This window comes from Cyprinus carpio, chromosome B1 (assembly GCF_018340385.1).
Source record: "Cyprinus carpio isolate SPL01 chromosome B1, ASM1834038v1, whole genome shotgun sequence".
Lineage (NCBI taxonomy): Eukaryota > Metazoa > Chordata > Actinopteri > Cypriniformes > Cyprinidae > Cyprinus > Cyprinus carpio.
Window position 1 is genome coordinate 6,262,488 of NC_056597.1, and position 26,921 is coordinate 6,289,408.

General features: G+C 36.1%; 1 protein-coding gene across 10 annotated transcripts in view; it reads left to right on the forward strand.

The window, feature by feature from the left end:
• raph1b (Ras association (RalGDS/AF-6) and pleckstrin homology domains 1b) overlaps window positions 1-26,921 on the forward strand; it is a 55,545-nt gene that overhangs the window by 22,281 nt on the left and 6,343 nt on the right. For 3 of the 10 annotated variants that reach the window (XM_042716354.1, XM_042716350.1, XM_042716352.1), the window contains 11 exons: window positions 6,848-6,972; window positions 8,205-8,307; window positions 8,873-9,456; window positions 14,360-14,446; window positions 14,804-14,878; window positions 18,380-18,457; window positions 22,462-22,621; window positions 22,728-22,849; window positions 23,612-23,677; window positions 24,044-24,187; window positions 24,728-24,838. In XM_042716354.1, the coding sequence (XP_042572288.1) occupies window positions 6,853-6,972; window positions 8,205-8,307; window positions 8,873-9,456; window positions 14,360-14,446; window positions 14,804-14,878; window positions 18,380-18,457; window positions 22,462-22,621; window positions 22,728-22,849; window positions 23,612-23,677; window positions 24,044-24,187; window positions 24,728-24,838 (1,650 nt within the window). In that variant the 5' untranslated portion in view covers window positions 6,848-6,852. Of the gene's footprint in view, window positions 1-6,847; window positions 6,973-8,204; window positions 8,308-8,872; window positions 9,457-14,359; window positions 14,447-14,803; window positions 14,879-16,059; window positions 18,252-18,379; window positions 18,458-22,461; window positions 22,622-22,727; window positions 22,850-23,611; window positions 23,678-24,043; window positions 24,188-24,727; window positions 24,839-26,921 lie in introns of those variants that run through there. The other 7 variants (XM_042716355.1, XM_042716351.1, XM_042716353.1 and 4 more) reach the window with 5 other exon arrangements.

Below are 26,921 nucleotides of genomic sequence, written 5' to 3' on the forward strand. Positions count from 1 at the left end.
TCAGACTTATGTGCCCTCTAGAAGCTTACGTTCTGCAAGTGAACATCGCTTGATTGTGCCACCCCAAAGAAGCACAAAGTCACTTTTAACGGACTTTTTAAATTAAATGTTCCCCTCCTGGTGGAATGACCTGCCCAACTCAATCCGAGCAGCTGAGTCCTTAGCCATCTTTAAGAATTGGCTTTAAAACACATCTCTTCCATCTTTATTTGACCCTCTAACTTTTGCACTCACTATTCTAATTCTATTCCTAAAAAAAAAAAAAAAAAAAATCTAACTACCTTTTTAATCTTTTTGTATTCTATCTATTTTCTTTTCATTTATTATACAATTATAAAATAAGACCTCTAACACTAGCTTGCTCTATTCTTTTTCTATTCTATCGGTTTTCTTTTTATTTATTATATTATTTAAAAGCCCTTGCTACGTATACTGTGTTTAGGCTAAATGAGACTTGTTATAGCACTTATATATCATTGCTCTTTTGTTGTTTTTGATTGCTTCCATTGTCCTCATTTGTAAGTCGCTTTGGATAAAAGCGTCTGCTAAATGACTAAATGTAAATATATATAAACACACATATATATATATATATATATATATATATATATAGATAGATAGATAGATAGATAGATAGATAGATAGATAGATAGATTTTTTTCTGTCTTTAACACTGTTGCCGCTGTTCCATATGCGCCACCTGCAGTCAGAGAGTGAATTTGCATTTTCATTCAGCCTGTCTGCTGTTTTTGTTTCTTAAAGATAGCTGGTTTTATGTAATATAGTTTCACAAAATTAAAGTCAGACCATCCTGTTTTTGCTTCACATTTTGAAATTATAGAATATATTTCAGGCTAAAAAAATTTGTTTTGTTATTTGACATTTTAATTTCACGCAAAAAAAAATCATGCTGCATTTTGTCCAAGTAATAATGCATTGTAAAATCAGTATCGTGAATTGTATCGCATTGTGAGTTACAAAATTGTAAATTGTTACATCCCTAATAATAAGAGCTAGTAGGGATGAGTAGTTTCAACACTTGTCATGCATGGTTTTTCATGCCTCAAATTCATGTGCTTTTTTTCCCCCTCATGTCCTCACAGAGCCGATTCTTCACCTTGTGTAACGCATGACAAGAGCTGAGTCTGAAGAATTGATGTGTGGAAAGCAGAGCTAAAAACACCCACTGCTCTTACCCACCCACATTTTAACTTCTTTTACTGAAACATCCATTCATTGCTCCCCATGCAGATCACAATCAGACATTTGTATGGCAGTACAGTAACATATTCTTTAAATGTCTCAATATGACATGGTCAAAGGTCATAGGTAGTTCTTTTTTTTTTTTTTTTTAGGTCACAAGTGTCTGATGTGTTTGTAAAGCATTTACAGGAATGTTGTGTTAAAACAGCTATTACTGCTGGTTATTAAAATGAAGTGTGTCAATAAAAAGCTGCCTTTGTTTCTGCAGAATTTGTTTTTATCTGGGAAAAACAGATGTACAGAGTTGAGAAACAAGGAAAAGGGATGGATTTAGAGTGTCATTGCAGTCTAAGTCTTCTTTCCGTTATTTATCTGATCCACTCAATGTGTCATCACACTGATTCAAAGTCAAAACATAACTGTGCATCAAAAATGTAAGTGGTCATATCTGACTTCATCTTTATTAAGATTATTGCATTAAAAGTTCAGTAAAAAGTTTAAAATTTCAATGCAGATGTTTATTTTAATGCAACATATAATGTTGTAATACCAATCTAGACAAAAAGTGTTTGTAAGTTATACAAATTTACAAAAATTTCAGTACATATATTTTACATTTGGCTTTACTCTGGCGATTAACCAAATTATGAATATACTTGTATATACATTCATATATATATATATATATATGTATGTATGTATGTATGTATGTATGTATATATGTATGTGTGTGTGTGTGTGTGTGTAATGCATACAGTCCAGGTCAAAAGTTTGTAACAATTTTTTGTTTGTTTGTTTTTGAAAAAAAAAGGCTCTACTGCTCACCAAGTCATATTACGTTGTGTTAAGCTTATATTGTAACTGACATGAACAAAATAAATTATCAAATTATGTCAAGCATATTTTAATGATTGTGACCGGCTTAGTATTGCATCTAACTCTTCAGGTCATCTCTCCTCAAAGAATGTATGGCTTCACACTCAAAGTTTAATTTTCCTAATGAAAAAAAAAGCTTTTTTGTTGGCGTTTAGTTGTTTATTTTGTATATTTGAAATATGACCCAGACACGTACTTGACAGACGTGAGTGCTGTGTACCACTGTTACTGCAGGGAGGAGGTCATGTGAATTCTGTTTGTCCTGACTTTAGTCTGCTTTGCTGTTTTAATATCATTGTGTGCTCAAGACCACTGGAGAGGACACACACAAACATTTCCCCTTTTTATGCTGAAGTGTTAAGTTATAGGCTAATTCAGAAGTTGGCATCTGCTGGAAAGTGATTTATTAGATTTGAGAAGCACTCAGATCCCTGGGTTGTGTGTGTTTTGCCATATGTCATGTGTTTGGGTAGGGATGAATAATAACATTAGCACACATGCCACTTGTGTGTGTGTGTGTTTATTTGTGGCCAAGCTCACAAGCACACTTGTGTGTTTGAGCTAGAGGTCAGGGAGGTAAGAGTGGCAGCTGTAGTGTTTCTTCTTGTTCTGCTATGACACCGTCTGTGTGTTTTTGAAAGAGTGAGACTGTGCACATGGAAAAGGGTGGTAGCCTGCTCACCCCTCTTCCTTTTCCTGTCCCCCTCCTTGGCCAACCATGATGTCATATTTAGCCTCACAGAAGGAGAGGGAGAGAGAGAGCGTGTGTGTGTGTGTGTGTGTGTGTGTGTGTGTGTCAGCCAGAGAACAGCTGCTGGAGGGTGGTGGGAGAGCCTTGACAGAACAGCTCGCGGGGGAAATGAAGAATTCTGTACATCCTGGACATTTCCTGTCGTTCCCTCTGTTTCTCTCTTTTTTACTTTCTATCATTTTCACTCATTCTTACACGAGTCACCCTATGAACAAGTACTATTTCATGACTTTATAAAATGCTATTAGCACAAAAATCCACTGATTTTAATGCCTGAAATATATTTTCCTAATTATGAAGCATATTCCTTTAGAACATGGATTATTTTATTTGATGGTTTGTGTGTGTATTAAATGCACTACCATCCAAAGAGTTTCATCAAGGCTACATTTATTAATGTATTATTATTAATTATAAATATTATTACCATTTAAAATGTTTTTCTTTGCAAATGTATGTTAAAATGTAATTTATACCTTTGATGCAAAGCCAGTAAGTTTAATTTATTTGAAATAGACATTGTCACTGTACTGTCACTTTTGATCAATTTAATGCATCCTTGTGTAAATAAAACCCTAACTTGGTTGCATAAAAACATATATTTTCATGTAAAACAGAATCCTTTTCTGTGTCCGTGAGGCTTGGTTACTGTTTTTTTTTTTTCGTTCACTGCTGACAGCAGGCCGTAACCTTGATGATAAGTAGAGCAGGAGCCATTTTGCTTTGCAGTGTTCCACCCTCAGGTTCACAACATCCCAACAGACACTTATTTATTCATATATTATAAAGCTTTAAATGGCACAGTTCAGTTAATTAGCACATAGAGATATACTTTATGTAATAGAAGTCTCTTTGAAAATATCGCAAAATATAAAAGGCATTCGTTTCATAAAATGAAGCACAGATTTTTAGATTGTTTGTAGTGGCATAAAGGATGAATTTATTGTCTACATTTTGTACTTCACCATTTTGTGTGTGTGAGAGAGAGAAAGAGAGAGAGTTTAGCAGAGCTTAGTCTTAACCAGCAGCTGTTAAGCAACAGGGTGCCAAGATAACACACCTCTCGAATTTCCCTCTGCTCTCGTTCTCTAACTCCACTTATTTGCTTTTTTTCATTTTCTGCTGTTCCGTAATTTTTCAAAATCTCCTTTTGTCCCATGCTCTCCCCTCTCATTCCCTCTCTCTCTTTTTATTTATCCTCTTTGTGCTTGACTGATTATGCAGAACCGTGGCCGTTTGCAGTAGAGTGACTGAAGGCATCATTAGCATCCTGCTGATCTGAAAGCGGTGAGACCGAGCACGGGGTTAGAATGATATATTTGCAAGACTCGATCTACTGAATTGAGCACCTTGTTGAACTGAACCGCCTCTGATTGTATCTGGTCACTGGACTTGCATATGCAAACACTGAAAGATGCAGCTCACCCAGAGTGGTCTGCATCTTATATTAGTAATGGTTAAAACGTTCAGTTTGCTGTCTCCTGCCGACCTGCGATCTGTTAGAGTGGATGACAGCAGGACTGTATTTTAAGAAAACAAAGGCACCAGGACTCTCCTAACCAAAACACAGATTCTGAAGAGATATTTATGCAGTTAAGCAAACTTTAATAACATCTGGAGAGCCATTCTCATGGTCTTTTTCTCGCCGTAACTATCCATAATATTTAATTAGCTATCAGAAATGCATTACATTTCAAATCGTTTTTTAATAGAAATTAATACTTCTTTCATCAAGGCTATATTAAATTGATCAAAAGTGACAGTAAATACATTCATAATGTTACCAAATATTTTTAATTATATTCAAATTGTTCTTTTGAGCTTTCTATTCATCAAAGAATCAAGAAAGAAATCTCAGTTTCCACAGAAATATCAAGCAACACTGTTTTCGACATTGATAATAAGGAATGTATCTTAAGTAGTATCTTAAGCTTATGTATCTTAAATTGGCATATTAGATTGATTTCTGAAGGATCATGTGACACTGAAGAGTGGCGTGATGGCAGCTTTGCTTTACATCACAGTAATAAAGTATATTTTATAATTTTCTCAGTTATTTTAAATTGTAATAATATTTCACAATATTACAGTTTTTACTGTATTTTTGATCAAATAAATAAGCCTTGGTGAGCAGAAGAGACTTCTTTCAAAAACATTTAAAATCCCCTGATTGCTATAGTTTAGTACATGTCTTCCAGGGAATATGTGATTCTGATTTCTGATTTAGAAAACATTGTGTCTGCTTTCAAGTCTGCTACATACATTATTTCAAACACACCCTTGTTGGATCAACGAGTGAAGCGGGTCTTTAGGGTTAAGGTGAGCTCAGAATTTTAAAGGGAACATCTCTGAAGGCATGCAAGTAGCAGAAAAAGATGGAAAATGAAAAAGGTTGAGGATATGATCAGTTTAGGTTTCATTTTGTGTGATAATAAATATATGATGCCTATAATAATATATATTGAATGTAATAGTGAAGTGTAGTCATGGGGCCCCAACTGGTTTTTACAGTGGCCCAGCAGTGCACAACACAACGAAATCACCACAACACAGCACATAGGACTAATTTCATTGTGTTGTGCTAATTTCACTGTGTTGTGCTAATTTCACTGTGTTGTGGCTTGTTTCTGTTTTGCTGTGCTAATTTTGTTGTGTTGCAGCTTATTTCCGTTATGTTTTGGCTTGTATTTCAATTGAGTTGTGCTAAATTTGTTATGTTTCGGCTTGTTTCTGTTGTGTTGTGCTATTTTTGTTATGTTTCAGCTTGTTTCTTTTGTGTTGTGCTAATTTTGTTATGTTTCCGATTGTTTCTGTTGTGTTGTGCTAATTTTGTTATGTTTTGGCTTGTTTCTGTTATGTTTTGTTGTGTTGTGCTGTGCACTACTGGGCCACCATAGTTTTTTTGCCAACTGATAGTGAAAGTGAATCTGGCTGTCATTAATATGTCTCTGTGCATAGTGTGTGGCTCATCTGGTTGTTGTTCACCAACGTTCATGGTTTTTTCATTCACCCAACCCTGACTCAGCATGAAAATCCTAATACATGCTTACACGCATGCTGACTCGAGTGTTTTGCTCAAATTGTGTCTGAGTGCAGCTATGCTACTGTCCACTAGAGGGCGACCACCGCCTTACACCCTCAAATCTCCATTCTAATGAGGTCATTACTAACACACCCAACATTCGGGTGATTACAGCATTTCCAATTTCTCATCTAAAATGTGGTTACATTGCATTGAAACATTAATATTGATCTCAAAGTAGTTTTGTTTATCTGTGTGCTTGATTTTGATTAACAATTGTACTTGTATGTAACCTAGTAGGAATGCTTTGATTAATGTTGATACATTAGTCAGTAATGAACAATATTTTGAATCAAGAAACACAGTGGAAGATACAGCAGGGTTTACCATAGTAATGACGGGGTTGAAAACTGATAGTGGGAGATCTAGAGAAGGTTGCTATAGCAACTATGCCAGTCTTTGAGACAGAGCTGAGGTTACCATAACAACCACATCACACCCTCTCAGTAGGCAACCTTGAAATAATTACTTACTTTACACAGAGATGAACACTGGAGGTGTCTGACAGGGAATGCATAAAGATAATGAAGAAAAAAGGTTTTTGTTTTTCTCAAATATCCCAGTCTGACAGATGAGAGTTGTCCTTTGGGATTGCGGTGTCAAATGCAGATCGGAAGGTGTCGTACCACAACCCTCATTTAAAAGAAAGATGCAAGGGTTTCCATGATGGTGTGAGATAAGGAGAGAGAAATTAATATCATTTACTGGGTTACAAAAGTGGAAATCAGTCATCATGACAACCTGTGATGCTCATCGTCCTTCATAAGTGAATCAACAACTAATTTTGTTGACAAGACGTATCAAAGCCAACAAGTCATTCTTGAACTGTTGGTTCTTTGTCAGCAGGCTGTAATATCTGTGATGTTCTCTGGCTGTCTGTTGGTGACTGTATCATGTACTGAGGTGGTGTGGGTGTGTTTGTGTTTGTGTTACAGCAGATATGGAGCAGGTATCAGATGATGAGTTGGACCATGCTGCTGAAGAAGACAGCGATAAGGAGGACCAGGATCTGGACAAGATGTTTGGTGCCTGGTTGGGAGAACTGGACAAACTCACACAGGTGACACTATTACACTCAGTCACTCGGTGATATGTTGTGATGAATTGCATCTTGAATATGATGTATTATCTAAACTTTTGGGGACTTTCTCAGCAAATATTGATATTGAATCATGTAATTAATTCTGTTTTAGGGATGCATAAAATTTTACCACATCAGTTGTATCATATGTTTGGTAATATTTTTCATTTTTAGTATCAGTATAGGTCAGTATTGTATATTTAACTGTGCATGCTCATTTTCCCTATTTTCACATCAGATTACCTTTGCTTTCATCTAAAGCAGTGGTTCTCAACCAAGTGACCAGGATCATTTTATTTATTTATAATTTTTTATGTATTTATTTTATTTTATTTTTACTGGAAACTGTCCTCAGAAACCTAAATATATATGATCCTAATTTTTAAATTTACTTTTAAAAGGGGTTTAAAAATATTTCTAGACCTACAAATGTCATGTAAATGAAAGGAATAGTTCACCCAAAAATGAAACTTTTTGTTATCATTTGCTCACCTTGTTCTAAACCTGTATAAGTTTCTTTATGTTGAATATAATAAGATATTTTGAAGAACCAAACAGTAATTGGTCCCCATTAACTTCCATAACAGGGAAAGAAATACTATAGAAGTCAGTGGAGACCATCAACATGATTACCAGCATTCTTCAAAATATCTTCTTTTTTATGTTCAACATAAGAAAGAAACGACATGGAACAAAATTTACATTTTTGGATAAACTACTCCTTTAATAAAATCTTATTTTAATGTATTTTATGAATATGCATTTTTCTTCTTATGCCAAGCTTAAAATATTTTACAGAGTAGAAACTGTATGTAAAGATATTTTTTTTAAATCATAATAATGAAAAAGAATCAAAAAGTTTGAGAACCACTGATCTAATGTCATTAATATATACATTTTTTTCATACTGTACATTATAATGTGATGTGCCTAAATTCCCTTGTAGCATTCAAAATCACAATAATTATTTTTAAATGTGTTATTTAATTTATGTAGTCAAAATAGTATAACATTTTAATATGAGCTGTTTATCAGTTAGAGGGCATAACATGAAAATCATTTTAGGGCAGAATTTAGTATTCTATTACTATTTTTAATTAATTGACAGACCTAATTTAGATACTTCATTTTTTTTTTGTTGTATTGATAATGTTTATGATATGTCTGTCTCGTCTTACCTGATCACCTTCCCCTGTCTTTCTGTAATGTAGAGTTTGGATGATGGGCGTCCTGAGAAAGTGCAGAAAGCTCCTCTCAGACAGGAAACAAACCTTGCCAATTTCTCCTACCGTTTCTCTATGTACAACATCAACGGTTAGAGTACACCCAGACACACACCACCTCTGATTACTCCGCATTCATTATCACTCACAATCCCACTCAAAACGCCTTCACATGAATCTGATATGGTGGTGTTGCGGCATACTGCAGTTTTCGTGGATTATCATTAAACCACCAGCATAAGAGCAGAATGCTTGTAATTATAGTTTAGCATGCACAAACACTGCAGTTGGAAAGCTTCTGGTCTTTTTATGTTTTTGAAAGAAGTCTCTTTTGCTCACCAAGGCAAATTTATTTGACCAAAAACACTATACAAACAGTAATAATGTGAAATATTATTCAAATTTTAAAATTTATGTTATTCCTGTTATGCAAAGTGTCATGTGATCCTTCAGAATTCATCCTAATTATAAGTCTTGTAGTGGAAAAAAAGTTTAGAAGAACCACATTTATTTGAAATCTTTTTAACAACAAATACTCAAAATCACTTTGAATCAATTCAATGCATCTTTGCTGAATTAAAGTGTTGATTAACACAAACTATTGAACGGTAGCATACTTGAATTAAATGAATTCAAACTGCCCTCTTTCTATGTAGAAGCCATTAACCAAGGTGAGACGGTGGACCTGGATGCCCTCATGGCCGACCTGTGTTCAATAGAACAAGAGCTCAGCACTATCGGCAAACCCATGAGCAAGCCCTCAGATGGCAAATCTAGACAAAGACTCACAGGCCGCTCGGCCAGCACCAAACACACCGGAGGGGGCAGCAGCGGAGGAAGCACCAGCAGCAGCACCAGAGCTTCTCCGGCCTCCACCGTACGCGGTGGCAGCAGTCAGTCACGGCCCCTGGCCTCCAACTTCTCCCTGGATGACATCACTGCTCAGCTAGAAAAGGCATCCCTGAGCATGGACGAGGCGGCGAAGCAGACTTCTGAATCTTCCTCATCATCTTCCTCCTCATATTCATCTGCAACTCTCTCTCACCCGCCTTCTAACGCACATCATCGCCGTACAGGATCGGTTGGGGCGGTCAGTGACCAGGAAGTGCGCTCCATCGGTCATTCTTCCAGGTCAAGCGTCAACTCTGCCTCGGCATCCAGCATGGATTCCCTGGACATTCGAGGGCAGGACAATGAGGCACAGTCACAGAATCAGACCCAAAGCCAGACTAGCACAGAGGTAACACAAACACACACACAAGCTTGATATTAAATCTGTTTTTCCCTTTTGAATTATTTCAGAGCTGGCGCTTAGATTTCAGACTTTAAGAAGAACTGGACGGAAACCATGGCATGACTGGTTGATATTGGCCTAGAGGTTCATAAGGCATAAGAGACCATGCTTCTCTTTTCACTGTGAGAACCTCTGAGAGAATTTTCAGCAGAGTAAGACAAAGCAGAGAGAAAACTGAAAGCAGATGTGAGGGGCTCAAATCTAAAGCACAATACTAAAGAAATATCCACAAAAGAAAAGCATTGTCAGTCAGCACAGGGATAATGGTCTCAGTCAGGCCAGCTTTCTTTAGCTGGGTATTGTATAAAGTCAACATGAATTGTCTTTCACAGCCCTTTTTACATTGTCTTTGAATCTTTAAAAAAAAAAATCTGTTAAAGGTGCATACAGTACTTGCTAATTAATTTTACTCATATTGTTGAAGTCATCTGAATGGGTTCACTTACATGAGAACACTGTACTCTGTCGTTTTCTATAAAAAGTAGGGATGTAATGGTACAAAAATATTGACGGTTCGGTATGTACCTCTGTTTTGACATCACAGGTCGGTATGGTCTTTTTAGTACAGCAGGAGGAAAAAAACTAAACATAAAATTGCTTTTTATATATATTAAACAATATTAAACAGAACAAAACTCAACAAATTTAAAAAACTTAAAAAAAATAAAAAAAACAAAAAAAAAATTAATTGCTATTTATTTAAAAATCTACCTCAGCTTATGCGTTAAACTCTAGTGAGCCCTTTTACATTACTATAAGGTTACAATTAACAACAAATTTAAATTTAATTGCTATTTATTTGTAAAAAAAAAAAATAATAGTCAAAACTCAACTTAAAAATGGAATGCAAACATATAAATTGCACATAATGCAGTTTTTAAATTAATTTCTAAATAAATTTTCTATTTGTTGTTGAAATATATGTATTTACACAGTAGCTGTCAACTTGTTTCAAAACAGATTTATTTAAACATACATTAAATAATTAAGACATCACTAACAGTTAAGGTAATCTATAATTAATATATATTCTTATACTTTGCAAAATACTCTTCTCTAGACTTAATTTCTCTAGTGAACGAGATGTGGACAGTGATGACTTGCCTGAGGTAAATGAAATGCTTTTGTTCACAAGCTGTTTTATTGACATCTTTCTGTGGTTGAAACACTGATTATGTGATAACGTGATTCATGAGATGTTTATTTCACAGTAAAACTAGTAGTAAACAGAAAGGGATGATAACGCTCACTCGCGCTCCACACTGCCGTTTAAACTGAAGCGTTTATACAGTGATCACATCAAAGAGCACCAAAATGGCTGTTTATCGTTTAAAGGGGTCATATGATGCGATTCCAATTTTTCCTTTCTCTTTGGAGTGTTACAAGCTCTTGGTGCATAAAGAAGATCTGTAAAGTTGCAAAGACTAAAGTCTAAAATCCAAGGAGATATTAGTTATAAAAGTTAAGAGTCAACCACACCCCCTGAAACGGTTGTTCTAATATGCTCCCACATGTCTACGTCACAATGTGGGAAGATTTGCATAACACGCCCAAATGTTCACACAAAGAAAGAAAGACTTATGTTTCATTGAGAAAGCGAAACTACTTTGTTTGGCCTTCCAAAAGAGGACACAACTACAAATCCGGAACAGTTCAACCCAAATTTTCAGATGTGTGCAATGCATTTTATGGAGGACGAGGACTGTTTCCTGGGAGTAGCCTACAATACAGTGCATGTTTCTATGTAGTGGGGCAATTCCAACTTTGTAAGGACAGTCTGGCGATTCTGACTCACAGCCTGTTAGTATGTTTTCATGTTTAAAGAATTTAGAGTTTTGAGCAGTGTAGAGTAGCGCTTGTTGTTTGTCGTTTCTCCGATCACAATAAAGACAATAATGCAGACATGGTTTTATATTTACGCAGCATGATACGCAGTGCATAAAAAGACAGTATAAGTCATTATATTTAGTAATTATGTAACCACTGGATGTAACAAATGCCTCGTTCGTAATGGGTTTGGGACACACAGCATCACATCATAAACGATGAGCTTTGTGAAAAAATCAACACGTTTCAGAAAGGCGGGGCATAGAGGAGCAACAATAATGTATAGTATGTGGAAAAATAATGTTTTTCGAACCTTAAACCACATAAACTCCAAATACACAAAATAATGTTCTTTTTAGCAACATCATATGACCCCTTTAAATTGAAAAAAATGGACTCTAAATCTAAACTGAAAGTTTCCAATGAAGTTACACTCATGCCGTGGTTAAAACAATGATATATTTGCTCGCTACACATCCGTACCGAACCAAAAGGCTGAAAATGTTCGGTAGGAATGTATGTACTATTACACTCCTAATAAAAAGTGGTTTAATTGGTGCTGGTCACCCCAATAACCCCAGTAACTTGACTGCTTATTATTATTAAAAGATATGCATATAAAAACATATTTTTTCCCTTGTAATATCCAATATGTCAGATGACTCCTTAAAAAATAAGTCCATGAAGAGAGCTTTGCAGTAAGTAGGGTCAGTTTTTGATTTCATGTTGACTTTAATTGAATTAATCATGTTTAACTGAGTTACTTGATATGGGTGTTTGTGTGTATATTTGGGTGTTAAAAAGGAGACGTTTCTAAATTTAAAATTATTTTCCCATCTGTGTAACTTCATAATTAGTCTAGTCATAATTCTATTTTGAATAGCTGTCTTACAGTCAGTCTAATAACTACCAAAAAAAAAGAGTCACTGACATTTAAAAAGTTGATCCTGTTATTCCCTAAACAATTTAGAACAAAGAGGGTCCCTTTACTTGGACAGTCAGAATTCCCTCTGACCCAGACACAAACACAATTCTATTCAGAGCAGTTGTTTGTTCTTTTGTTAAGGGCAAAGTCTGTATTGTGGTTTTGGGAAATGTGATGATCGAGGTTTCACTGAATTCAGCATTGCTCAATCATTAAAGCTGAGTCATCTCTTGGCTACCCACATTCTTCTCACAAACACTTATTTACAGCCAGTTTCTTTCAAGCACACACACTCAGCTTTTATAGTTCTTCAGTACTGTTGTCAGAACCTGTGAAGACAATAAAACAGAAGTGCAATAAGTGCAATAAAACAGAAATGCTACTACTCCACTCTTCTAACCACAGTGTTGCTCATCCACACCAGGATGTACAGACCCGAGCAATTCTCTCAGCTAAAAAGACATACTGTGGTTTCAGATGTAAACTAGCTCTGTTTCACAGACGGAACAACGAGATAGGATTTCATGTGTGAGGGGGAGAGTGTGTGCACAAATCTTGCTGTCGTAATCTTGCATGACATTATTATGTGACATGTAGAGACACAGACAGTGTGTTGTCTGTGGTCAGTGTAAACAGTACATTGTGACAGTAACACCTGCTTTGCTATATGGCTATGCAACTCTAACTTATTTAAATGCATGGTGTGTTGGTTGGTAACATCTTGTAACTGTATGCTTGCACTAAAAAAAGTTATATAGGAGCAACAGATCACATAGCTTCTATAATGTCATCTATATGAATATGAAACAAGGGTTTTCAGCCACTGCTCTGTGGACCCAGGGGCTCCATGAAGGTACTGCAGGGACGATATACAGTATAAAACACATAGAGATTGTTGAAACATTTATATAACGTTTTAATGAAAGTATTTTTTAAAACTTTTTTTATTTATATTGGAGCATGGATCCATTGGTCTGTAAAGCTTGAAAACCCTTGTCATGTTCAATAAAAGTAAAACTGACAATATCTGAAAATAATTAGTAAAAAACAAACAAAACATTTTTACAGTAAAGATCTGAAAATGGAATTCTATCTGGCAAGGCAAGAGTAAATGTTAAATACAGACTGTTTCTAAAATATAGCCAAAGATCTTCATTTGAATGCACATTTGACACAAATAATATGATGAAATTGCTTACAGACTTCCTGTGCAAAGTCAAACTTCACATAAAGCCAGTAACTATTTGTGCAAGGATACCATAGAAGGGATGTGACGTAACTATCTGCAAAGGATTGTTTACATGAAGCAAACTCACACCCACACTGTTAATGCATAACTAGAAGTTCATCCACTTAGAACTATAAGCCCACTATTAAAATTAAAACTTTGAAAACTGTACAGCTAGTACAAGCCCTTTAAAGGGATAGTTCATCCAAAAATTAAAAAAATGAAAACTATCATCATTTACTCACCCCCATGTTCTTCCAAACCCATAAGACTTTTGTTCAAGTTCAAGTAAGATTGAGCTTCTGTTTACCATGTTTGATGTGCTCTGTGTATGTGCACTGATCAATATTTATATGTCAATTAAAGACTAAATTAAATCTGTTCATCATATAAAGCAATCGTGGCTCTTCAGAAGACCTGATAAATATTTTGAAGATTCTAAATTTTGGTTGCATGGACTTTCAGTGGATGAAACGAAAGGATTAGAGAATATTAATAATATCACTTGTGTTTTGAAGATGAATCAATGGTTTTAGAAAGACATGAGGGTGAGAAAATAATGTTTTCAATTACGGATGAACCTTTTGGACAAATGCAACATGCCCCATAGACTTCCATTGTACTTCTAATACTGTAAACTGAGGGACAAGTCAAAATTATTTTCTGTGCTAATCGATAGTATCTGTGGCATACTGTCGATTAGAAGGAAATTAGATTCTGTTAAACCAGAACATATTTAACAAGAGTGGTGGCCTATATTGACCCTTGCTTGTGCATGCCTTGTTTTGCATTGTCTGCTGCATGATTAATGTGTTTGTTTGCACCTTTTCTGTATGTGATGTCACTGCCTCCCCCACCCCTTTTCCCAGCATGTCTCACTGCGAAGGGCCAATGGTAAAGCTACCAGACGGCATCTTGACTTCACCTCACAGGAGGGGGAGGTGGATCAAAGTACTGTAAGTGTGTTTGTGCGTGACAGGGGATAGGTGTACACAGTATGTTCATTCTCAAAATACTGGTTTATATTATAGCTGTGATAATCCCAGGTTTCATAATAGAAAACTGTATATTGGGAGAGATTTATTCTCAGAAAGAGATCTGTGATCGCAGTATTTTGTATACGAAAGAGTTCTTCTTTTATATATTTGTTTTCCATTCACATAATGCCACCTCTTTCTGATTTTGAACAATCAGGCAATGCTTCCACACTTTCTATGCTTTACCACAATCAAGTATGTATTTCTATCGTTTTTGGAATCACTGTAATCATTACACTGATTAATCTCTGTTTGTCTTTTCCCTGCACCCTAAAGCACTCGTATCTGGACAGGGAGACCTCTCTGATTCTGAAAAACATTGCAGGAAAACCCTCTCACCTGCTGACCAAGGTGATGCCTCCTTTCGCTTGCTTCTTTTCTTTTCTCTGCATGTTTTTGGTTTATTTTTGTTCTCTGCAAAAAAAGCCTTTTAACTTCATTCTTCTTGTCAGACTTGACACTTTGCTCCACCCACACTGCCTTCTTACATTTTTAAAGTGCTATATCTCCATTTTCTCTTTGCCTTCATCTTCATGTGCACAGTTTTGCCGTGCTATTTAAAGATCAAATCAGATCATCCCAACCTAATGTGTCTATAATCGTTTTCAGCCTACAGTACCTCTCTCTCTGAAGAGAAAGCAAGGGCTATGTATTGTCTTTTATTTTATTATTAATTTACAGGAATTTTTGTAAAAAAAAAAAAAATCAAAGGTCAGGTTTTGCTTTTCATGGCAAAAAAGTCAGGTTTTCCAGTTCATAATGGTCAGTTAGCATTCTTGGTTAAACAGGTGTTTTTTTATCTGTAGTATATTGACTTAGTATGTTTAGGAATTTGTGTTTTTCATTACAAATGTAAAGAACATAATTTTTTTTTTTTTTTTTTTTTTTAAGGGTTAGTTCACCCAAATATTAAAATTATGTCACTAATAACTCACCCTGATGCTGTTCCAAACCCGTAAGACCTCCGTTCATCTTCAGAACACAGTTTAAGATATTTCAGATTTAGTCCGAGAGCTTTCTGTCCCTCCATTGAGAATGTATGTACGGTATACTGTCCACGTCCAGAAAGGTAATAAAAACATCATCAAAATAGTCCATTTGACATCAGAGGGTCCGTTAGAATTTGTTGAAGCATCGAAAATACATTTTGGTCCAAAAATAACAAAAATGACGACTTTATTCAGGATTTCCTTCTCTTCCGGGTCTTAAATACAACAGTGATTTTGAGTATATAAAACAGGTTTGTTAAGAGGTGCTGGGTTTTGTGAGCTGCCTTATCAAAGTTATTTCTGGTTCCCTGAAGAAATGGCTGTTCATCACTTAATTCATTTTAGGACTATTTCATTGTAAGAACTATATAAAACTGAAACCAATTGACCTATTATGTTTTGTGTGTGTGTGTGTGTGTGTGTGTGTGTGTGTGTGTGTGTGTGTGTGTGTGAGAGAAAGTGGTGTTTGTTTTACAAAGTAGCGTAGTAACACCAGTGACTCTCTTTGGTAATATAAAAAATATAAAAACTCTATTAATAACTCACCTTTTTTGTTCCAAATTTTTAAGACTTTTTTTCTGCAGAGCACAAAGAAGATATTTTAGGTAAAGGTTGATAACCACACAGTTTTGTATATGATTGCCATATTGTATAGTAAAAAAAAACAAAAAAAAAAACCTTCTCATAAAATTTTCTCACAGACAAAGAAGAATTAGCTTAAAACAAAAGGCTCTATATTGAATTAAAGCTTTAATTTTAATTTATTCCTGAGAACAGCTATTATTATGCATGTGATTGTAATTCCCATGTTGTCATACCAGCAAAGGCGCTTTTTGCAGGTGCAGGGCCTTGTGGGTAAGTGTGCCTTTGTCTTGTGGAGTTAAATAATAAGCATCTAAATCTGACGCCACTTTGATTTTTCAAGGTTGTGTGTGCTTTTGTTAAACCTTGAAGCTGCTATGGCCAAACTGATACGGTTTATTATTTTCTCAAGTTCATTGTGCTGCATTACAACATTATCTCTGCTTGTTATAGTATAGTAAGCTTTTGAATAAAAATGGTACATGTATGTGAAGTTTTTACAGAAATAGCAATAGTTTTCAATATTTTGCTGCATCCCCTTTCACTTTAATGAGAGCATCCACTTGAACTGGTTGTGCAAACTGTGTCCTATGCTATATTCCAACATGATTTGAGAATTTTTCTAGAATTTCTAGTGACCTAGAAATAGCGCAGATTTTTTAATATTTCTCAATTTTACGCCTTAGTGTTTCTTTGTTTGAATTTTTCAGAATCCTAAAGATTTTTCTTTATTAGTGTTTAAATTTGATTTTCAATCCCATGTTTAGTTGTTTAGGAATTTGTCATTTTTTGTTAAATAAAGCAGAGTCAGCTTAGTTTTCTTTATTTGTCCTGACATTAGACAAAGTCATTATGCATTTACACAAACCGAGGCGGAGATATTCTTGAAATCCCACTCTGATTTCCTCATGATTTCATCAGACCTCTCAAACAGTGTATAGATGGGCTCACTGCAGACTGCTGAGACACAGACTCTCTGCTCAAACACAGACCGAGGGAAAACCAGAGAAAGGAAAAAAGACTTCAAAGGGAATTTAATGCTTTTTTATCGAAGCCTCTGCCTCGGCTGTTTGCAGAACTCTCCCATTCTCTTTCTCTCTGCATCATAAATATGCATCTGCCATAGTGAGTCGAGAGAGAAACTGTCCTTTCATATCACGCATACCACACTTTTTTCCTTCCTTCCTCTTCATTCTATGCTTTTCATTGCATATTCTTTGTATATTATGATCTTTATTTGCCTGTCTCTGACTTTGTATTTCTTAATCTACCAATAATCTACCCATCCCATTATATAATAATAGATGACTTAAGGGGTTAACGCAGTGTCACTTAAAATCATTGTCCTTACAAACCTTGGTGGGGGGGTTCTTTAATGTGAAAAACTATAAATACCCCCAAAGAGGGAGCTGTTTTCCCACAACCACTGAAAAAAGATCAGAGAACAATATCATCTACTTTTGGCCTCAGCTTTATTGGCTAGTGGAAAGAAGGTCAAAGAAACGAAACCTCATTGATTGGCTGCTGAGAAGTATATGTAATTTCCGATTGGAGAAGAGGTACGAGAGGGTCTTTTATAGCTGATGACGGCTTGGTCTGCTGGTGAGGGGGATTAAACCCTGTGATTGGGCACGCTACCAGAGACATGCAGCTGTTTCACAGAAAGGGAGAGAAACAGTGAAGAGAGGGGGAGGTCTCAATCCCTTCCAATGTTGAGGAGTAGAGTTGTGTGTAAGGTACTCTGGGTGTAAAGATACTTGAGGGGAAGCGTTTTCATCTGTGAGTCACGGCCAATGCACATTTTGACTTCAAATTGAGCTTCGAATTTTTTTTGGGATTATTTTAATGATTTTTATTGGAGGCCATTTCTGCAGCATCTCTGAAACTTCAGCTGGAAGTACCTTGACATAGCTGGCGTTTGTGATGAGAACATTCATTTAATGGATTTCTGAAACAATTGAGCTGGTACAAATCCATGTATCTGTATTGAATGAATGAACAGCCATTTCTCCATGGAACGTTAACATGAGCCATAGTTCAGGAGTGATCGTGTAACTGCCTATTGTGTTGCTGGTTGATCAGACTTTGCAAGGGTTTAGGGATTGCTTTAAAAGGTCAGAATGGATGTGATGACTGCATGTTGGAGAGGGCAGGTAAGTGTAAAACAGAAATCCACCTGTCTGATTTCGTACCTCAGTAATGGATGACACCACTAGCAGACTGTTGGTGGAATACTATGTGAGTGTGTTTCTTTGTTAACATGTCATTGTGTCATTCACAGGAGGAACAGGCTGCCAAAGCGAAGGCTGAGAAAATCCGTGTGGCACTAGAGAAAATTAAAGAAGCCCAGGTTAAAAAGGTGAGTAAAAGCTCCTGTGAATCTCTGATCTGAAGGGTCAGTAGCGATGCAGAATTCAGAATGAATGCACAGTAGAAAATAGGTCACTCATGTGTCTGAGTCTCTGTCTGCTTAGAAGGGAAGATGCACAAACAAAATGTCGGTGAGGCTTTTGCTTCAAATTATTTGTTAAAAATTTTTAATTTGGTTTGCATTAATTCTTGAGAGACGATCTATACTATTACGCTATTCATCTGAAAAGCACTGTCAAAATAGATGCCACCAGGCACATACTAATACCAAGTGAATGAATTAGACACAGTACAGTGATTGGGCCTCTGTAGCTGAGACAGATGACTGTTTCCATTCATTGTGTGTCTAGAGAAAACTGACAGCATTGAGCAGCAATGGTGCAGTGAGACTGATACGGAATGATACTGCGTCAAATGCACTTTAAAAAATAATAATAATAAAAAAAAAAAAAGAATTTATTAATATACAGTGGACCCAAAGTCTGAGACCCCTTTGAAAATTAAAAGCTGGAAATGATGAGAGATTTCAGAATTAAAAAAATAAAAGTTTAAAAATAAAAAACTATTAAAGGTCAAAAAAAAACTTTTTGCAAGTGGTCTCAGATCTTTGGACCCCTGAGTGTGTATCCTTGTGGAGAAAAAAAAGTAGCCTAGTGAATGTTAAAAGATTTTGCAGACTGAAGCAAAGTTTTAAATAGTATGTCACACTATGTTTTGTTAAAACGTAAGTCGTAGTGATTTGGCTTGAAATGACTGGTTGTTCTGTCAAAATAAGCCTTTCCTGCATTATCAGTGTGTCAGTTTTGCTACGTTTCTGAATTTGTACTCAATTGTTTCATTCAGTTGAAATATTATCGCACAATGTGATTGTTTGTGCTGATGTCAAAGAATGAGGCAGGCAGATATGTCATAAAGTGCATGTTTGTAGGAGCATATGTGTTAGAGGGAAGAGAGCATAAATTAGCAGCGTGTTTTCTGCTGAGGCCAGGCTTGGGACAGTGCCACATGCTCCCCAATATTCTGATGGCTTTCAGGACCTCTGGCAGGGCTTTCTGTTTATGTGCCCAATGCCTATGCAACACTTTGTCTATCTCTTCTCTTCATTCCTCATTCTCAAGAAGAAAGAAAAAGGGGTGTGAAATAGAGAGGGATGAAAGCCAGCTGTCATTCATGTTCCCAATTAGTCTTTATTAAAGCCTCATTTCTGAAGATTCCCATCATATTCCAATTCAGTCAATATAAATCTTTGGGCAAAGTCAAACATTCTGATTTGAACAACATATTTGTGACACACTGTACTAATTATTTAGTTTTCCTTCTATATAATATCCCAACAAGTGCACAAGCTTTAGATGCATGCCATGTTTTTCTTGAATTAGTTACATCCATTTATTTGATTCTATTTAAAACTTTTAAATTTGTCAGAACTGATTAAAAGACAGCACCAAAGCAAACCATGATGTTAATATGGATTTCATTTTATGGGACTTATGTAGTCACCAAAAAACAACAAATCTGAACTACATTATATCCAGGGTTGAAAATTAACTTTTTCACTCACTCAATTTGGCTACCATTTTTTTAAGTTACTGGCCAGAACTTCATTCACACTTTATTTTAAGTTCCAATTCTCTCTATTTAAAAACCATTAACTATGACTTTTGCCTCAATAAAGTCCTAATTTGCTGCTTTTTAATAGTAAGGTATTAGGGATGTAGAATATGGTCATGCAGAATTTGTGCTTAATAAGTACTAATAAACAGCCAATATGTTAATAATAGGCATGCTAATAAGCCGTTAATAGTCCCTATACTAAAGTGTTACCAGAAGTTCTATTAGCCATGACAAAAATATAAGAAATAAACACGTTTTTATGAGTCACTGCTTAGATTTCAGCATATTACTCTCAATTCTGAAGAAATAAAAGATTAGTGCCATAAACCGTTTATTAGAAAATTCTCAGTGATTGCTCTTAAAGGGATACTCCATCCCAAAATGAAAATTTTGTCATTATTCACTTAAGCCTGTGTTATACTTTCCGCATGAGCAATCCGGACGCAGTGCGGATGCGGACTTCCATTTATACTTCCGAAAGCATACGCTGATGGTCCGCTCTGCAACAAACTGTGAACAAACAATTGGCCAGAATTATTGCACATATGGCTGTCTTTATATTCTTTTATTGATGGATTGCACAGGTTCGAGTAGCAATGGGCTTCTTCACACTGCCTGCACATGTGCAATTGTGCTTTTGAAGCCTTCTGACCGGACGCGGTCATAAAAAATGGGAGGCATGCGGTCATCCATTCAGAGCCTCCGCGCACACTCTCTGATGACGATTTTTACATCACACACACCATAGCGGACACTAGCGGACTCGCAGACGATGAAAGTATAACAGAGGCTTTACCCCCATGTCGTTCCAAACCCGTAAAAGCTTTGTTGTTCTTCGGAACACAATTTAAGATATTTTGGATGAAAACAGGGAGGCTTGAGACTGTCCCATAGACTGCCAAATAAATAACAGTGTCAAGGTCCAGGAAAGTATATGAAAAGCATCGTCAGAGTAGTCCATCTGCCATCAGTGGTTCAACCGTAACATTATGAAGCGACAAGAATACTTTTAGAACACGAAGAAAACAAGACTAATGACTTTATTCAACAATTCCTCTCCTCCGTGTCTCTGCAAATCAGCGTAGCGCCATTTAGACAAATCTGACTACTACGCAAGCGACTTACACTCTTCTGTGTCAGCCACGTCACAGGGATACATTTTTTACGTGTATTTACGCTTTGGTTTGAAAACAAACAGCGCATTGGCGCAGCGCGGCTGACACAAAAGAGCGTACGCCATCTGCCTACTGCTCAGAATTGCCAAAATGGGGCTACACTGATTTGGAGAGACACAGAGGAGAGGAATTGTTGAATTAAGTTGTTATTTTTGTTTTCTTTGTGTACAAAAAGTATTCTTGTTGCTTCATAAGGTTACGGTTGAATCACTGATGGCAGATGGATTATTCTGACAATGCTTTTTATACTTTCCTGGACCTTGACACTGTTATTTATTTGGCAGTCTATGGGACAGTCTCAAGCCTCCCGATTTTCATCCAAAATATCTTAAATTGTGTTCCGAAGACGAACAAAGCTTTTACGATTTGGAACGACATGGGGGTAAGTGAAAATTTTGGGGGTAAAATTTTCATTTTGCGGTGGAGTAACCCTTTAAAAAGCAACATTCATTTTGTTGTAAAATTCCAAATTTAGCTCATTTCAAAGTAGATGTTTGATGGTAAACATGTTGAAGATTAGCACATAGGCAATTGATAAATTGATCAGCTGTTTCCTCACAAAACTCAGTGTACTGAACTCTCCTCTTTGACATCCATTCATAAAACGTCAGTCCATACTCATTTCCAAAGTAATTTCATGATGATAACATTCCCATTTGCGTCAATATATTGACGACTTGTGTTTCTCATTGCAAACAACCATTTTTCTAGCAATGTTACAGTAAAGATAAAGGTGACTGTATAAGGGTGCACAAAAGTCTTTGAAATGTACAATTTATCATATGCCTAGGCAGAAAGAACAGACTGAAAAAGTCTCTTCACTGTTGTGCTGCTTTGCTAATGTTAAAGGCTCCTCTTAGAGATAGAACAGAGTGTAATTTAGATAAAAAGTGATAGAACATACTATATAAATCATAACCTGGCGTCTACTGCCACGGGATTGTTGTAGTTTATTCAAAGTAGCCAACCTTTGGTTAGATTACCGATAGCTTGGGAATAAACGCTGGGTATTTTGGCAACCATCATGAGATGTATCCTGGGATGATTTTCAAACAGTATTGGTGGAATTATCATGTTTACAGGCCACTTGTTAGCTACTTTTCTTTCTCTATCCCATTCAGTTTATCCATTTCAAGGACCGTTATTAAACAGTCATTAATGGAATGAACCAAAATTTTCCTTTCCTATTAATCTTCTTCATCAGCTGGTGATACGTGTACATATGTCAGATGAGAGCTCAAAGACCATGATGGTGGATGAGAGGCAGACGGTCAGGCAGGTGCTGGACAGTCTGCTGGATAAATCTCACTGTGGTTACAGTCCGGACTGGGCACTGGTTGAGACCATCCCTGAGCTACAGATGGGTGAGGACACATGCACAGACTTAGATACTTTGTGAACCTGAGGGACCATAAGATTATGATTTTGTACCTTATCATTCTCGCTCACTCTTTCAATTGTTTTCCTCAGAGAGAATTTTTGAAGACCATGAGAACCTGGTGGAGAACTTGCTCAACTGGACCAGAGACAGTCAAAACAAACTCATGTTCATTGAACGGATTGAAAAGTATGCACTTTTCAAAAATCCACAGGTGAAGCTCTTTTTTTTTTATGACATATACAGAAAAATAATCTGATCAAACAGCGATTCAAAATCTGTTTCAATCATAGATGCAAACATTATTAAGTCACTACTTAATTAGAAGTAGCCAAATTAAAAACATTTTGACACTTTTTAAACCCCAATGTACACTACTGTTCAAAAGTTTGGGATCAGGAAGGTTTTTTTTTTTTTTTTTGTAAAAATAAATACTTTTATTCAGGAAGCTTCAAAAAGTTACAGAATTTGATCTAAAGTGACAGTAAAGACGTCTATAAATTTAAAAAAATATAACAATAAAATCTGTTTCAAATGTTGTTCTTTTGAACTTTCTATTCTTCAAAAAGTCCTGAAAAATAAAATGTTTTTTTTTTCCACAAAAAATATGCATCACAACTGTTTTTAATTTCAATAAGAAGACATTTGCTTAAGCAGAAAAACAGAATATTAGAATGATTTCTGAAGGATCATGTGACACTGAAGGCTGAAGTTGTGGCTGCTGAAAATCCAGCTTTTCATTTTCAATAATGTATTGCAGCAATATTTCACAAAATTACTGTTTTTACTGTATATTTGATCAAATAAATGCAACCTAATTTTTTATTTTATTTTACTGAACCTAAACTTTTGAACACTAGTGCATATGTACACACTCTGGTCTAAATATAGGTTTAAAGTAATAGTAATGAGCTATGGATCTTTTTATGGTTTATGTTGTCACCTTGATTCACTTGCATGTTGTGTATGTTTTTAAAACTATTTACTTGGGAGGAAGGAGACCTCTGAGATGGCAGACAGAAACAAGGAGGCATTGCTGGAGGTGAATTACATGTTACAAATTATAGATTGATATCATATTAAACCAACTATCCCACTCAGAAAACCTCAAACACCTTTTATAAAGGCCTAGATTAACTAGCCTAACCTCTTATTGCCTGGTGTGCATAAACTGAAGGTTTTTTTTTTTTTTTTTTTTTTTTTTTTTTTTTTTTTTTGCTTTCCTTGTTTAACATGCAAATTGCAAATACATACACACAATTAGTTAATGTGACCAAAGCCTTCATCACTATTAATTTTAAAGTGTTGATTGTGATGTCCGACAGTTTACAGCTGTCTGTATCTGTCAAGATAAAATTTCAGAATGCTTGACCATATAATGATGTATTTTGTATCTGTATGTCTTGAAGAATGTTTTTGTGGAAGCTCGGTATCTGTTCCTGAAATTGAGGGAGTGTTGTGGTTGAAGGAGGATGGCAAAAAGTCTTGGAAGAAGCGCTACTTTCTGCTGAGGGCATCTGGCATCTATTTTGTCCCGAAGGGCAAAGCCAAGGTCAGTGATATTGTTTGTTTATTTGTGTTTTCTCATGTGATTTGGTGTTTTGTTCCCATTAAATGGATACAGAACTTAATAAACTCGAGTGGAATTTCCTGTTTATGGATTCACTGAGGATACTCTACACAAACCATATGCTGTTTGTCATCCACTTACAATAAATCATGGGGCTTTAATTCCCAGAGAGAACACCATGCCTTATTTTCTTATATTCATGTTCTTATGCAAATTCCAGACAGTCACAAGCATACATATGAACAATTGTTTCGTGTTAGTATTAAATTCTCTGAGATTTAAGGACATGGGCTTGTCTGTCTGTAATATGCTTTTGCACAGACTCACTGATGTCCTCTTGTGGTTGATCCTGGGTATTTGCTTCTGCTTGGTACCATGAGTAAATAGTATTACTTTTCAAATTTGTTTGCCTTTATCATCTCAAATTCAATCACTGTAAGCTATAAAGAAAAAACTATCCAAATTTGACAGACAGTAATAAGTAGGAATACAATATTAATATGTTTAATTTGATCACTGTAGGCGTCAAGGGATTTGGTGTGCTTCCTGCAGTTGGACCATGTTAATGTTTATTATGGTCAGGACTACCGGAGCAAGTACAAGGCCCCCACTGACTACTGCCTGGCCCTCAAGGTGTGTGTGATGTTATGGCTTTTTGTACTTTAGCCAGTGTTTCTTATGTGAAGACTGGAGTAATGGCATCTGAAAAATTCAGCTTTGCTTCACAGGAATAAATTACATTTTAAAATATATTCACATACATTTAGATTTATTCGTTTAGCAGACGCTTTTATCCAAAGCGACTTACAAATGAGGACAATGGAAGCAATCAATTATACGCAAGTGCTTTAACAAGTGTCAGTTAGCTTAACACAGTACACATAGCAAGGTTTTTTAAATTATATAATAAATAAAAAGAAAACAGATAGGATAGAAAAAGAATAGAGCAAGCTAGTGTTAGAGGCCTTTTTTGCTTTTGTTAATTGTATAATAAATAAAAAGAAAACAAATGGATAGAATACAAAAAGATTATTTTTTTTAGAAAACAAGCAGTAAAGGAATAGAGTGCAAATCTAAAAGGGACAAGTTTAAAAAAAAATAGAATTAGAATATGGATTGCTAGAGTTAGAGGGTCAAATAAAGATGGAAGAGATGTGTTTTAAGCCTATTCTTGAAGATGGCTAAGGACTCAGCTGCTCGGATTTAGTTGAGCAGGTCATTCCATCAGGAGGGAACATTTAATTTAAAAGTTTGTGAAAGTGATTTTGTGCCTCTTTGGGATGGCACAATAAAGTGCCATTCACTTGCAGAATGCACGCTTCTAGAAAGCACATAAGTCTGAAGTAATGAATTTAGGTAAAGGGGTGCAGAGCAAGTGGACAAAAAAGTGGTTTTGTAGGCAAACATTAATGCCTTAAATTTTATACGAGCAGTTATTGGTAGCCAGTGCAAATTGATAAGCAGAGGTGTGACCTACATTATTTTTGGCTTATTAAAAAATAATCTTGCTGCTGCGTTCTGGATTAATTGTAAATGTTTGATAGAACTGGCTGGAACTGGTCAAGAGAGCATTGCAATAGTCCAGCCTGGACAGAACAAGAGCTTGAACAAGGAGTTGTGAAGCATTTTCCAAAAGAAATGGCCTGATCTTCTTGATGTTGAATAAAGCAAATCTGCAGGACCGGGTAGTTTTAGCAATGTGGTCTAAGAAAGTTAGCTGATCATCAATCATAACTCAAAGGTTTCTGGCTGTTTTTGAAGGATATATGGTTGATGTGCCTAACTGGATGGTGAAATTATGATAAAATTATGTGTTTGATGGAACCACAAGCAGTTCTGTCTTGGTAAGGTTGAGTTGAAGGTGATGATCCTTCATCCAGCAAGAAGATGCTGGATGACAAGCTGAGATGCGAGTAGCTATCGTTGGATCATCAGGATGAAATGAGATGTAGAGTTGAGTGTCATTAGCATGTGATATGAAAAGCCATGTTTCTGAATGACCTGAACCTGGTGATGCTATATAGACGGTGAAGAGAAGTGGTCCAAGAATTGAGCCCTGAGGCACCCCAGTAGTTAGATGTTGCGACTTGGACATCTCACCTCTCCAAGATACCTTTAAGGACCTATCTGAGAGGAAAGACTCAAACCACTGGAGTGTGGTTCCTGAGATGCCCTTTGCCAATAGGGTTGGCAGGAGGATCTGGTGGTTAACCATGTCAAAAGCAGCAAACAGATCCAGTAAGATAAGTATTGAAAATTTGGAATCCGCTCTTGCCAGTCTTAGTGTATCAACAACTAACAGCAAGGCAGTCTCAGTTGAATGTCCACTTCTGAAACCAGACTGGTTGCTGTCAAGGAGGTTGTTCTGTGTGAGAAAGGCAGAGAAAGGAACAAGGGAAAAGTAGTTATTTAAAAGAGATGGGTTAAGGGTTGGGTTTCTTAAGTAGTGGGGTTATACAAGCCTGTCTAAATGCTGAGGGAAAAACACCATTGTGAAGGGATGTGTTAATGATGTGAGTGAGTGCAGGTACAACTGCAGGAGAAATGGCTTGAAGGAGATGAGATTAAATAGGATCAAGTGGACAAGTAGTAGGATGAGTAGAAATGAGTTTGGAGACTTCTGCCTCAGAGAGTGAAGAGAAGGATGTGAATTTGTGTATGTTTCCTGGTAAGATATGCTTAACAGATTGTGGTACATAACATACAAAACAGTTAT